Source organism: Cyanistes caeruleus, chromosome 24 (genome assembly GCF_971803275.1).
Source record: "Cyanistes caeruleus chromosome 24, bCyaCae1.hap1.1, whole genome shotgun sequence".
In the NCBI taxonomy this organism is placed as follows: domain Eukaryota; kingdom Metazoa; phylum Chordata; class Aves; order Passeriformes; family Paridae; genus Cyanistes; species Cyanistes caeruleus.
In genome coordinates, this window is record NC_141724.1 from 5659696 (window position 1) to 5671944 (window position 12249).

The 12249-nt window shown below is 59.7% G+C and overlaps 1 protein-coding gene across 2 annotated transcripts in view; it reads left to right on the forward strand.

Moving 5' to 3' along the window:
- The first annotated feature begins 1652 nt into the window (after nt 1–1652).
- NAV1 (neuron navigator 1) overlaps nt 1653–12249 on the forward strand; it is a 61828-nt gene continuing 51231 nt past the window's right edge. For both annotated transcript variants that reach the window (XM_086861893.1, XM_086861894.1), the window contains exons 1-3: nt 1653–3741; nt 4115–4215; nt 6680–7399. In XM_086861893.1, coding sequence (XP_086718019.1) covers nt 3161–3741; nt 4115–4215; nt 6680–7399 — 1402 coding nt within the window. In that variant the 5' untranslated portion in view covers nt 1653–3160. The remainder of the gene's footprint in view (nt 3742–4114; nt 4216–6679; nt 7400–12249) is intronic.

Sequence of the window (12249 nt, forward strand, 5' to 3'; positions counted from 1 at the left end):
GAGGTGTGTGTGTGGTGGGAAGAGGACTGCTCTGAGCCCAGCTCCCAGCAGGCATTGGCATCTCCTGAGAAGCCTCAACCCCGTGAGCACAAGAGAAGGATTGATTTTCTCGTGGCCAGCAAGGCAGCTTTGGCTTCTGCTGCAGCTGTGGCATCGCTGGTGGGCTCAGAGGGGGAGAAATGGAAGTTGTGTCCACAGGAGAGAAATCCAAAGTGGAAAAAATCTACAAAACCTGGTTACAGCCCCAATGCCACATGCCCAGGGAGCAGGCAGGGCTGGACGAGTGCTGCATACTGGTGGTGCTCAGGGGGTGCTGGGGAAGGTAAGGTCATAGCATAAATCTAAATAAAAATTTTGCCTCTGAGTTGGTTGAGGATGAGCTTTGGACAGATTTTAGGGAGTGAGGGGCAGATGATCTTCCTCTGCTCTGTTAGGAGAAAACCCACCAGAATCAGCTGCTGGGGCTACAGGTGTTCGTGTGAGGGACCTCGGGGTGAAATGGGTGAATCAGAACCAGTGGTTTCATCATCCTTGCACCTATGGGGAGGAAGGTTCCCTTATCCTTGTAAGTGTTGAAGGCCAGGTTGGATGGGGCTTGGAACAACCTGGGATAGTGGAAGGTGTCCCTGCCCATGGCATGGGGTTGGAATGAGGTGATGGTCTGTAAGGTTCCTTCCAACCCAAACTGTTCTGTAGTTCTATGAAGGTCAACCTTGTTTGTGTTTGCACAAGGTGTTTTACAAGGCTGTGAACTGCTGTCCCCAGGCACAGCACTCTCAGGGCAGGGGCTGCCTTAAAGAGAGGAGAAAAAAGTGTAGAATTTGTGTTTGTAAGTGTGGGTTGTGGGGCAAAGCTTGGGGACAGACTGGGGGACAGAGGGGAGCTGCTCTCTGCTGATATTCACAGATGGTCTGGGAACATTATGCCCCTAAAAATGAGCTGTTATCCAGCTGGGTGCTGAGCCCCTCCATGCTCCCAGGAGTGACCTTTGTAGGTGTGGAAAATCCCCCCTGGCTCCTGCTGCCCACCCTGCTGCAGCACCCTCGGGTGCAGGCTGGTGCCAGCACAGCACCCTGGGCTCTGTGGGTGCCCCCTGGGCTGGCTCTCTGTGCCCACATGGGGGTAGCACAGCCCCGTGCCTGCCTCCATCCCCGCTCCCACAGTGACTCCAGGATCTGTTCTGGAGTCCCTGGGTGCCTCTCCCAGCTCTCACCCACCTCTGCCTTGTCTTGGGGCCTTGACCACTGCGAGCAGAGACAGAGACAGCTCAGCCAGGATGTGGGGAGACATCCTCTGAAACATCCCAGTGTTCCAGAGGCTTCAGGGAGAACAAGCCCAGAGCTGTATGTCACTTTCCTCTGCCCCTTAATCAAAATTGGCTTGGAAAGAGCTTTGTAGTTCCTGGCTAATGCGGGAATTGGTGCTGCAATTCCTTGATCTCATCCACTGCCTCAGCCCTTCTCCCCGTGACCCACGGCTCCGTGGTCAAATGATCCAGCTCATGTGGGTCTGGAAAAAGGGAATTTGAGTGCATTCACCCCAGTGCTGCCTGTGGCAGGGACATGGTCATCCCAGCCCGGGGAGAGTGTGGGGCTTGGTCTGCTCCTTGCAGATCCACAAAAGCCTGGAGGGAGCAGGGCAGCTCAGGTTGGGGAAGAGGCAAAACCAAGCAGTTTGGAGCATTTTTGGACTTTGTTCATGTAATACCCTCCACTGGGCAATGCAATGGACGCAGGGCTGAGGCTGGGTTGCTGTTCCCATTGGGGTGATGGAGCCATTTCCCTGCACCCCACAGCTTCTGGAGAAGCTCTGTCTCAGCTGGGTGGTTTGAAAGAGGTGGGGGATGGGGGTGGTACCTGGAAAGCTGCATTCCCCACCAGGAACAGCCTCGGTGGGCTCCAGTAAACCCTCCAGTGCACTCACTGCACCCACACAACACTAAGCCAGCTCCAGGTAGAGGAACCCTTACCATGGGTGGCCAGTCTGGAGCATATGGTCCCCACAGAATGCTCTGGGACCCCAAAAAGCTTCTGCTCCTCAGAGGTTTTCCTTCAAGGAGGCTGAGTGAAACCCTGCTGGAGCAACATGTGAAATGTGTGTTCTGGGAGATCTGTGGCACGTGGTGCCTGTGGGAACACAGCTCTCCATCTTTCTAGAGATCACTTCATCCCCTGGAGAAAACCTTTTTCTTTGAGTTTTGAGATTTTTTTCCTGAAGAGCAGGCAGGAGGTGGTTGGAGATGGAGCTTTGTTTCCTTGCTGAGCTCTGCTCTGCTTGCCTGAGCAAATCCTGTGGGCATGAGGAGATTCCTTCTTCACTTCTCCACTCATTGTGACTGTGCTGACATCTTTGTCACTGGTGCTGGAAAGGATGGCCCTGCTTGTGGGTGTTTTGAGTGGGATGAGACCCATGAGACTCCATCCTTATCACATGGAGAAAAACGCCTCTGTCTGAGGGGTGACATGGAAAGTCACCATGGGGCAAGCAAGATGAGAGCAGGAGCATGGAGAGATGTGGCACCATGTGGGGGGACACTGGGGATGAGGAGGGCACTCCAGTGTGGGGGTGAGACTCAGACACCAGTAGTTGAGGTCACAGAGCTGGTCTTCATCCTCATGCCACTAGAAAATGGTGACAGGAGTGGTCTTCTGTTTCATATAACAAGTTGATCTTAGATGATCGGGAGGAGATGGTTTTAGGTGGCCAGGAGATGGCCTTAGATGTCTGGTGGTCTTGGTTGATCAGGAAGGGGTTTTGGGGGATCAGGAAAAAGTTCTGAGTGGCCAATAGGGCCCCATTCTGCCTGTGGTGCAGCCCGAAATTGTGAGAGTCTGTGCCCAAAAGTCCTTGCTGCAGGGACCTGCTGTAGGGACCTGGGGACACAGGGGTGGGGCTGCACAGGCTCTCTAGGGGAGCACATCACATATGCCATGGTCTGTGGATCCCTGTCAGGGGACAGGGATGTCCTGTGTCACATGTCATCACACTGGAGTGTGGGGTGCAGTGGTCATTTCCCAGGATGGGGACACTGAGCACCCATGGCCAGCAGGAACAAAGACCAAGGTCTGGGTGCAGCCAAGGGGCTGTGAGTGCCCTCTGTGCTGGGCTGTAACAAATCCTCCTCTTCCTCCACAGCCCTGCCAGCAGCTGCCTCACCAGGATGAAGGGGACAGCCAATGTCAACTCCACTGGCCGCAGCCACTACCAGTCTGCTATCCCAGTGCCCCGTGCCATGGCCCACGGCAAACTGCACACCACAGACCTCCTGAGCACCCCGGGGTCCCCTGTCCTCCACAGGGCTCCATCCCCTCGGCCAGGGAAGGTGCCAGGCCCTGGTTCCAAGACTCTCAAGCCCAAAGTTACTGGCAAAGCTGCTGGCCATGAACCGGCCGAGGCCAGGGAGGGAAGCCCCAGTGTCCCTGCTCATGGTGGGCTGAAAGCCCCATCAAGACCCCTGGTGTCCCCTGGGAAATGGCCAGAGGCAGCTGGCAGTGGGAGGAGAGGGGCAGGCAGGGTGGGGGAGCCCTCTGAGTTGCACAAAGCTCCCCTAGCACAGGGCAGGGGTGGGGGGCGGCTGGGAGGGTCCCCTGGGAGGGGCAGTGGAATAGCAGGGACAGGGGATGAGTGTCACGGTGACTCACAGGGAAGGGGCCCCGTATTTGGGTCAGGGGCCATCACTTTCTCCTCAGGGCCCCCACACAGCCACCCCATCACTGCCACTGTGGCACCCTTCCAGTACCGGTGAGTCCCTGGGGATGGGGGACATGGGGCTGGGGGTGCTTGGGGACATGGGGCTGGGGGGGAGCATTGGGAGAAGGGGAGGCAAGAAGACCCACAGGGGTGGCCATGAGAAATGGTGGGGTTGGGTCAGGGGGCTCTGTACCAAAAGGAATGTTCCCAACTAGATTTGGGGTGCTGGGGTTCCTAAGGCACCCCATGGGAGCTGATGTGGGGCAGAGGATGGACTCACTGGGGAATAGGGTGCCCTGGGACCCCTTGCCAAGAGACCAGTGTCCCCAGACCATGGCAGAGCCTATGACTCCATGTTCTCATCTCCTGGGGGTCCCCTTCCAGTTGCCCCTGATCACTCACCCTCACCCCCCTCTGCCCGCAGGCTGCAGGAGGACCAGGAGCATGAGAGGGCCATGTCCCCTGGTGATGAGTGCTCCAGTCCTGAGAAGGGATCTGACCCTGACCCCAAGCCCAGAGGCCTGAGTGAGTCCAGAGGGGTTGGTCAGGAATGGGGGTGTCCTGCTGGGTGGCTGCCGTGACAGTGCCAGGGGACAGAGCCTTGTGCTGGAATGGGAGCCAGGCCTGGAGGGCAGTGGGGGGAACCCTCACACTGGAGGTGCCCCAACTCCCCTTGGAGCCTTGGGAAATGCTCGTCTGCAGTTCCTGTGTCAGGTGACCTCCCTGGCCAGAACCCTACACTGTGAGAAGCAAAGGGGACTGACCCCTCCAGGGACGGTGCCAGGACATCGCCCTGGCCGCCTCCTGTCCCTCCACAGTTTCCCAGATTGCTCAAGGAATGACCCATTTCCAAGGAGCCGGCGCGGGGGGACCGCTGGTTCCCCACACCCACCATCGGTGACCCCCTTTCTCGAGGGCTGAACACAAACTCCCCGCTGCAATGCTGAGGCCACCCCGGTCCCCTCTGGCGCTTGCTTTGGGGGGAGATTTTGGAGAGGCGGGTCCAGGGAGGATGCTGGGGCGGCGGTTGCCAGGGCAGCGGCAGCGGAGGATGGCGGGATGCTCCAGAGATGGGCAGGGAAGGGGAAAAAGAGAGCCGGGAGCTTCACCGGGTGATTTGAAGGGACAGAAGTCGGTCAGATCCACGGTGGCTCCTGGCGAAGCCCGGCTTTGACCTGGGGTCCCAGCACCTCAGTCAAAGAATAATCAGCTTGAGCCCCGATTTGGGAAGTGCTGAAGCCAGCGGGCAAGCGGGTTCCAGGAGGAAGCAGGAGGGAGCAAGCGGGGCTGGCATGCGCCCAGTGCAGCTGCCCTGCTCCTTGGGGAGGTTTTGGGATAAAGCCGAGCGGGTTCGGCACGGAGGAAGGGGCCGGATCCTTTCCCTCGCTCCCTGCCTGCTGCCCTGCGGCACCTCCCACGGCTTCGCTGGGCCCAGCCAGAGGGAGCGGGGGACACTGGCACACCCCAAGAATCACCTTACCAGCCCCAAAACAACACAACACCGGCAGATTTGTCCCCTAAAGCGGGCCCTACACCCAGGTAGCAGCCCTCCCCCAAACCCCGAGTGGCTTTGGGGTGCAGCTTGTACACCCATCCTGCCCCAGCAGCACCTCTTAATGCAAAACACCCTTTTTTTGGCACCCTTTGCTGTCCCATCCAGGTGGAGTTGTTTCGGGACTCTTCAGCACTTATCACGGGCTGAACCCTGGATCAGCGGGCTGGGGGTGGGCTGGGGGGCTCGCACCACCCCCTGTCCTCTGTCCTTATCTCGGCAGCAGTGATGGGCTCTAATGCAATATTTCCCGGCGGTTGCCATGGCAGCCCGCGTGAGGTCACCAAATAGACTTAATTCACCCCTCCCAAGGGATGGGTAATTAATGAAAAATGATGATAACCAGATCCCACTCCCCTTCTTCCCGCCCCCACCATTAATTCCCCAAGACCAGTGGAGAGGCCACACTGGGTTTGGGGGCCACAGTGTCCTTCGGGGGATTCCTGGGGCCACCCTGGGCTCCTGCTGCACAATTTGTGGGGAAGCAGGGATGCTTTGGTCCCTCTGGGAATGGGTGCGCAGTGTCTAGCTGGGTGTGGGGTCCACGGCGGGGGGGACTGGAGGTGGTTCAATGCAGGGTGCTGGGGCGTGGGACCCCCGCGCTGGCTTCATCCACCTCCCACCCAGCACGTCCCTGCCTGCGAGGGGCTGCGGAACGGGGCCGTGGTCGCGGGGTGGCGGGGGCCACGGTGTGCTCCATGCCTCGCCCAGGGTGCGGTGTCACAGAGGGCAAGGTCCCCTACGGCGGGCAGGGACCCTCACGATGGACAGGCTCCCTCAGGGAGGGCAGGGTCCCCCACGATGGGCAGGGTCCCTCACGATGGGCAGGGTCCCTCACGGAGGGCAGGGTCCCTCACGATGGGCAGGGTCCCTCACGATGGGCAGGGTCCCTCACGGAGGGCAGGGTCCCTCACGATGGGCAGGGTCCCTCACGATGGGCAGGGTCCCTCACGGAGGGCAGGGTCCCTCACGGAGGGCAGGGTCCCTCACGATGGGCAGGGTCCCTCACGATGGAGAGGGTCCCTCAGGGAGGGCAGGGTCCCCCACGATGGGCAGGGTCCCTCACGATGGGCAGGGTCCCTCACGGAGCTCCGTCCCCGGGCTCCCGTTCGGTCCCTCCGCCCACCGAGCTCCGCCGCGCGCGCCCCCGCCCGGCCCCGCCCCGCGGCGCGCGCCCCCTCCCCTCCCGGCCTCGGCGCGCGCCCCGCCCCCTGCCCGCGCCAGAGGAGGGCGGGCCCTTTTTGTTCGCCCCTGACATTCCGCTGGTTCGCAGTGTCCTGCCGGCGGCGGAGCGGCGAGGTGGGGCCGTGCCGCTCACCCCCCTCCCCCTCCACCCCAACTCCCCGCCCGCGCCATCCCCGCTCCGCCCCGGCCGGTGGGACGGGCGCTGACGGCGCCTCTCCCTCTGTCTCGCCCGGTGTGTCCTCGGGGCCGCAGCAACAGCAGCAGCGCCCAGCGGGTTAAATGGTCGCAGCGCGGGGATGCTGGGGAGCAACCTCAAGAGCCTTCCCGATGTGGAGCTGGGCGAGGAGGAGCGCGGCTTTCGGCGGGGCCCCGACGGCAGCACCGTGATGCCGAAGCGGGCGAAGGCGGCGGCGGCGGCCGCGGGGCCGCGGGGCGCGGAGCTGCGGGTCTTCAAAGCGAGCAGCGCGGAGGGGCGGCTGCCGGCCGGCTCCAACCTGCGCAAGCAGAAGTCTCTCACCAACCTCGCCTTCCTCACCGACGCCGAGAAGAAGCGGCAGCTCTATGAGCCTCGCTGGAGCGACGACATGGCCAAGGCGGCAGCGCCGGGGGCGGCGGCGGCGGGGGGCGGCGGGCGCGGCGGCCCCCGCGGGCGGGACGCGCCCGCCATGTCGCGGAGCCTGTCCCGCTCCGAGCACTCGCTGTTGTCGCCGCGCCCCGCCGGCCCCGCCAAGCCGCCGCCCGCCGGGAAGCCGAGCCGCATCCCCCGCGGGCCCTACGCCGAGGTGAAGCCCCTCAGCAAGGCCCCCGAGGCGGGCGGCGGCGGCGGCGGCAAGTGCGACGATGAGTTGCTGGGCGGGAAGGGGCCGGCAGTGGCGGCGGGCACCGAGGAGAAGCCGTACCTGAAGGTGGACCCCGAGCTGGTGGTGACGGTGCTGGGCGACCTGGAGCAGCTGCTCTTCAGCCAAATGCTGGGTGAGTGCGGCCGGCGCGACCGCCGGGCTCGACGTCGAGATGGGAATGGCCGGAGGTGGCAGCTGGAGGCATCTGGGCTCCTGACACTCCGTGAGGAGCCGCGGGGGGCCACCTCAGTGTCTTGAAGTGAAGGGAGGCTGAGGGGAAAGGAGTCATCATCGGCCTCGGTGTCCCCAGTCAGTCAGAATCACAGAATGGTTTGGCTTGGAAGAGGCTCATGGTGTTCCACTCCCTGCCATGGGCAAGGACACCTTCCCCCAGCCCTAATTGTTCCCAGCCCTGTCCGCCCTGCCCTTGGCCACTGCCGGGGATGGGGCAGCCACAGCTTCTCTGGACAACCTGTGCCAGAGCCTTCCCACCCTCACAGGGAAGAATTTCTTTCAATGTCCCATTTTCCCCTGCCCTCTGTCAGTGGTAAGCCATTCCTCCTTGTCCTGTCACTCCAGGCCCTTGTCTTAAAGTCCCTCTCCAGCTCTCCTGGAGCCCCTTTGGGCACTGAAAGGGGCTTTAAGGTCTCCCCAGAGCTTTCCCCAGGCTGAACATCCCCAGCTCTCCCAGCCTTTCTCCAGAGCAGAGGGGCTCCAGCCCCCAGTGCATCTCCAAGGCATGCTTGAGGGAAGGTGCTGTCAGCTGCCTCTTGCCTTGGAGGAAAGGCAGTTCCTCCTCACAAGGAGCAGTGGCAGGTGGTGGTGGAGCTTGTCCTCCCCCACATGTCTTGTTGGCCATCCCTTGTCTCAACACCCACCAAACACGATGGAGGACTGCACAGCCAGGTGCCACAGCTGCTCCCCACCATCAGCGTGGCTCGCTTTGGGGGTGACCTTGGGAAGCTGCTGCTGGAGCTGCTGTGTGAGGGGGTCCATGGTGCTGCTTCGTTTTGGGCAGATCCAGAGCTCCACTGAGGTTTGTGGTTTTGGAAGAGGAGGGTTCTCCAAGGATGCTGCTGCAGGGCTTGCATGAGCTGGCTTCAGGCTGTGGCTGCCTGCGCTTTGCTATCTCTGTGGGTTTGATCCCCGAGCTCGTTGTGTGCATTGTGTGCATAGTGGGTTTCCATGAGAACAAGGAGCACTGGCCCAGTGCTGGCTGTGCCCCGAATCTCAAAACCCACTGCCCACAGGCCGTGGTGTTGGCTCTCAGTACAGGTAATCCCAGCCCTTGCCATTCTCTGATGCTGCATGCTGATCTCTAGGAATTGTGGTTGCCTCGGCAGCCTTCCCACTGACACCCCATCTTCCCTGCATCCCAACCAGCCCTGCCTGGGGTCTGGGCTGGGAAATCGCTGTGGAGGCTTGTGGCTCTGAAGAGCTGTGTTTGGTGTGGCAAACTGGCATGAGAAGGTGACAAGGGAGCCCTGCACAGCCATCGTGGTGCTTGTGGTGCTCGTGCTGGCCGGCTGTAAAGCCCTGGTGCTTGGTGGTGGGAGAGCAGCAGTACAGGCAGGACTGGTGTTTCCAGTTCCCTGCCTGGGACCTCTTTTTAGGGGTCCAGGAGCTTCTCTGGCACTTGAGCTGGCTTGAGATGCCTTGTCCTTGCTGTGTGATGAAGAGAAAGAGGAGAGATTTGCCCCAGCTGGGGCCTAGGGAAGGTGGTTTGGAGATGTGGAGCAAGCTGTAGTGTGTGCTGGGGCCAGGCACCTGGAAAGCTGCTCTTACCAAGTCCACTTCCCTGCATACCCTGGCTGCTCCAGGAGCCTTCAGGGTGTCATGGCCCCAGCTCCAGCAGGGCTCTGGCACAGCATGCACCAGCATGTACTGGCACACAGGCATGGAGCCTCCCAGACCATTGTCCTTGGCCCCTGGCTGTGCCTAGCCATGGGGACAGCAGCAGTGTCCTCCTTAGCAGGATCTGCCTCGATGCTGGGGCATCCCAGGGCTCACAAGTAGAAGGCCACAGAGCGAGCTCGAGGCCTGGGCACGCAGACTGTGGGGATGAGCAGGTGGGATGCAGGAGGTCAGCATGGCCGTGGGGGCTCAGGCTGCCCCAGTGGTCCCACAGACATCCATCCTCAGGCCTAATGCTGCGGTAGTACCGGATGCCATGGGAGCAGGGCAGGATTGCAGGAGGATTTGTCACTTATGGGGCTAACAGACTGCCACTCACTGATGTTGGGATGCCTGGGGGAACCTCAGTGTCCTCCCACGATGCTCTGCTCTTAGGTGGGAGTTTCCTCAGCATCCCCAAGAGAGAAATCCTTTCAGGTCTGGCCCACGCAGGAGTGACTCCCAGTTTGTGGTACCCTGGAGTGCCAGAGATCTAAGACACTCTGTGGAAGATCATGGTTCTGAAGTGTCCCCAGCAATTGATTTGTTTCCTGGGGTGTTACCAAGCCTCCACCTGCATCAGTCAGGGCTGACTTTGACCTTGGGAGATGCTGAACATCCCTTTGGACTGCACTTAGCATCTGAAGACTTGGTCAGCTGGTCCATGAGGCCCAAACTCTGCCAGATCTGTCCTCTGTATATTGCTAATAATTTTCCAAGACATATGGACTGTCAGGCTTCCTGTGGGAGGGATCGGGGGCTGTGTCCAGAGTTGGATGGGGAGAGCTCCTGAGGTGTACAGAGCAGGAGCTTCACCCTGCTGAAACTTCCCTTCCATGGGGTTGTACTTCCCACATTCATGGGAGTTGTGATGTTGAATCACACCTACTCACCCAAGCCAGCCGTGACCTGGCACATCAGTGACAGCGTGTGTGGTGGGGATGCCACCAGGAGTCTGGGATCTGGAGAGGAAGGAGCAGTGTGACAGTGGTGCTGGCACAGCCACAACTCGAGAGTGTGTAGACACATGCTGAGCCTCCCGACCCCTTTGCTTGTGATCCAGGCAGATGAAATCTTCCCCACTGGTGATGGTACCTTCCACAACCTGGCTTCCCCAGGAAGAGGTGGTTCCTGTGGTGGAGATGGACCCAGAAGGAATGGGATCCCAGGAGAGTTGCATTCCAGAGAGTGGGCTTCACACCCTGCTAGGGTTGGTAAGGAGCACCAGGAGAGGGGCTTTCTCCTGGTTGCTACAGGAGGTACTTGGGTACTGCTGCTTACATCAATCCCTTTGGCAAGCAAAACATCAGCCTGAGCTGTTTGGCAATGGCTGCTGAAGGACATCCTGTCCAGAGTGGCATGGGAAGACCTGCAAGCTTGGTTTGTGCTGGGAAGAGAGAGGTGGAAGTTGTGGGGACTTACAGCCCCTGCAGATATGGTTGTCCTTGAACTGCTGACCTGTGTTGAGAAGCCTGTGCAGCTTCTGAGCTCCTGGCCCTGCCAGCTACAGTGGCTTCCAGAGACCTTGTCCTTGTGTCTTTGGTCTCCACACCTGAATTCTCATCTCTGCCTCATGCTTCTGGCAGAAGCATTCCCAAGCCTCTCTCAGGCAAAAATACAGTTTATTCAGAAATGTCCAAACATTGCCTCTCGTTCGGTCACTGCCTCTGTCTCATCTGTTTGATGGCACCGAGGCCTTTGTAGCTTAACCACGTTTAAAGAGCAATCTGCGCAAGCCGGGAGAGGTCACTGGCACGCAGCAACCACATGTGCTTTGTAGAGGCTATTTCCATCATCCAAATTATACATTTCGCATCAACCAAAGACTGAGGCTTCACATCAAAGCTGACTGGCAGCTGGGGTTGCTAATTATGCCAGTGCCCAGCCACAGGATGAAGGGGACGGAGGGCACGTGGCCAGTGTGGTGGAAGAGCTGGTTGTGCCATGCCCGTGTCCGTGTGTGATGGACGGGGCTGTGCAGGTGCAGGGCCTTTTTTGTACGGGCTGTGCATGTGGTGCTAACAGTGATGGTTGCACTTACCTAGAGCTCCCCAGAGCACCTCCAAGATCCTGCAGTTGCTTTCTGCAGCCATTTCCTTCTCCATCTCTTGCTGGATGTGGTGCCTCTTAAGTGGCTGCTAATTCGCATCAACAAATAAGTGGTCAGTGTTGTGTGGGCCAGAGCCCAGGCGGACACACGTGAGATCCCAGTGGAGATGGTGTTCCCTGAAATGCTTTCTGCAGGGGTCTGCAGCCCTGCCAAACTCTTCAGTTGCAGCTATAACCCATCTCAGTCCTGCAGCCCTCGGGTGGGCCATGCTGCCCTTCCCTGGTGGCCCAGTAGGGATGTCCTTGCTGGGAAGTGCGTACCCACAGGGAGTGGGTACCACCCTTGTGGTGCCAACACGCAGGCAGGGCAGGGCTGTGTTCAGGCTGGTGCTGGGTGGGCAGTGGGTGCCAGCAGCTCCTCAGTCGTGGGGAGGAGAGCCAAGGGCTGGAGTGGGCAAATGGGCTCCATGACAAGCGGGAGCTGCATGTTGCTCTGAGTCTGGTTTAAAAAGTAAACCACAGTGCAGAAAAGACTGGCATCTGACATGTGCCATGCAAGGACCTTCCTGACCCTTGTGGAGATGGGAACCAAGTTACTCCCTTCTGATTTCCATCCCTGCTGGGAAACACATGGTGTGGGATCAAAGAAGCACTTCTGCCCCATTCCTCTCTCTGCCCCATGTTGTTCCTACTGGTTTAATTAAGCACTAATGTGCCCATGGCAGCACTGGGCAGCAGTAGCCAGGTTCCCTGGCAGGAGACCATGAGGAGGTCAGAGACCAAATAGCTCTTCACAGTGATGAGAGCAGGTTATTGCCTCGTAAAGTGCTGGGGCTGTCCTGATACCACTAATGCTATTCCTCTCTTAAGGCCCCTTTGTGACAGCATCTGTGTGACGAGGTCATTGGCATAGGGATTTATTTCCTTTTGCCCACAGAACTGGAGTCCTGCCTTTGGGGTAGTAGTGAGGAGAAAGGGGAGTGTACAAAGTTATGATGCTGCTTCCAGCCTGCTCTCGGGAGCTGACAGCAAATAGTAGAT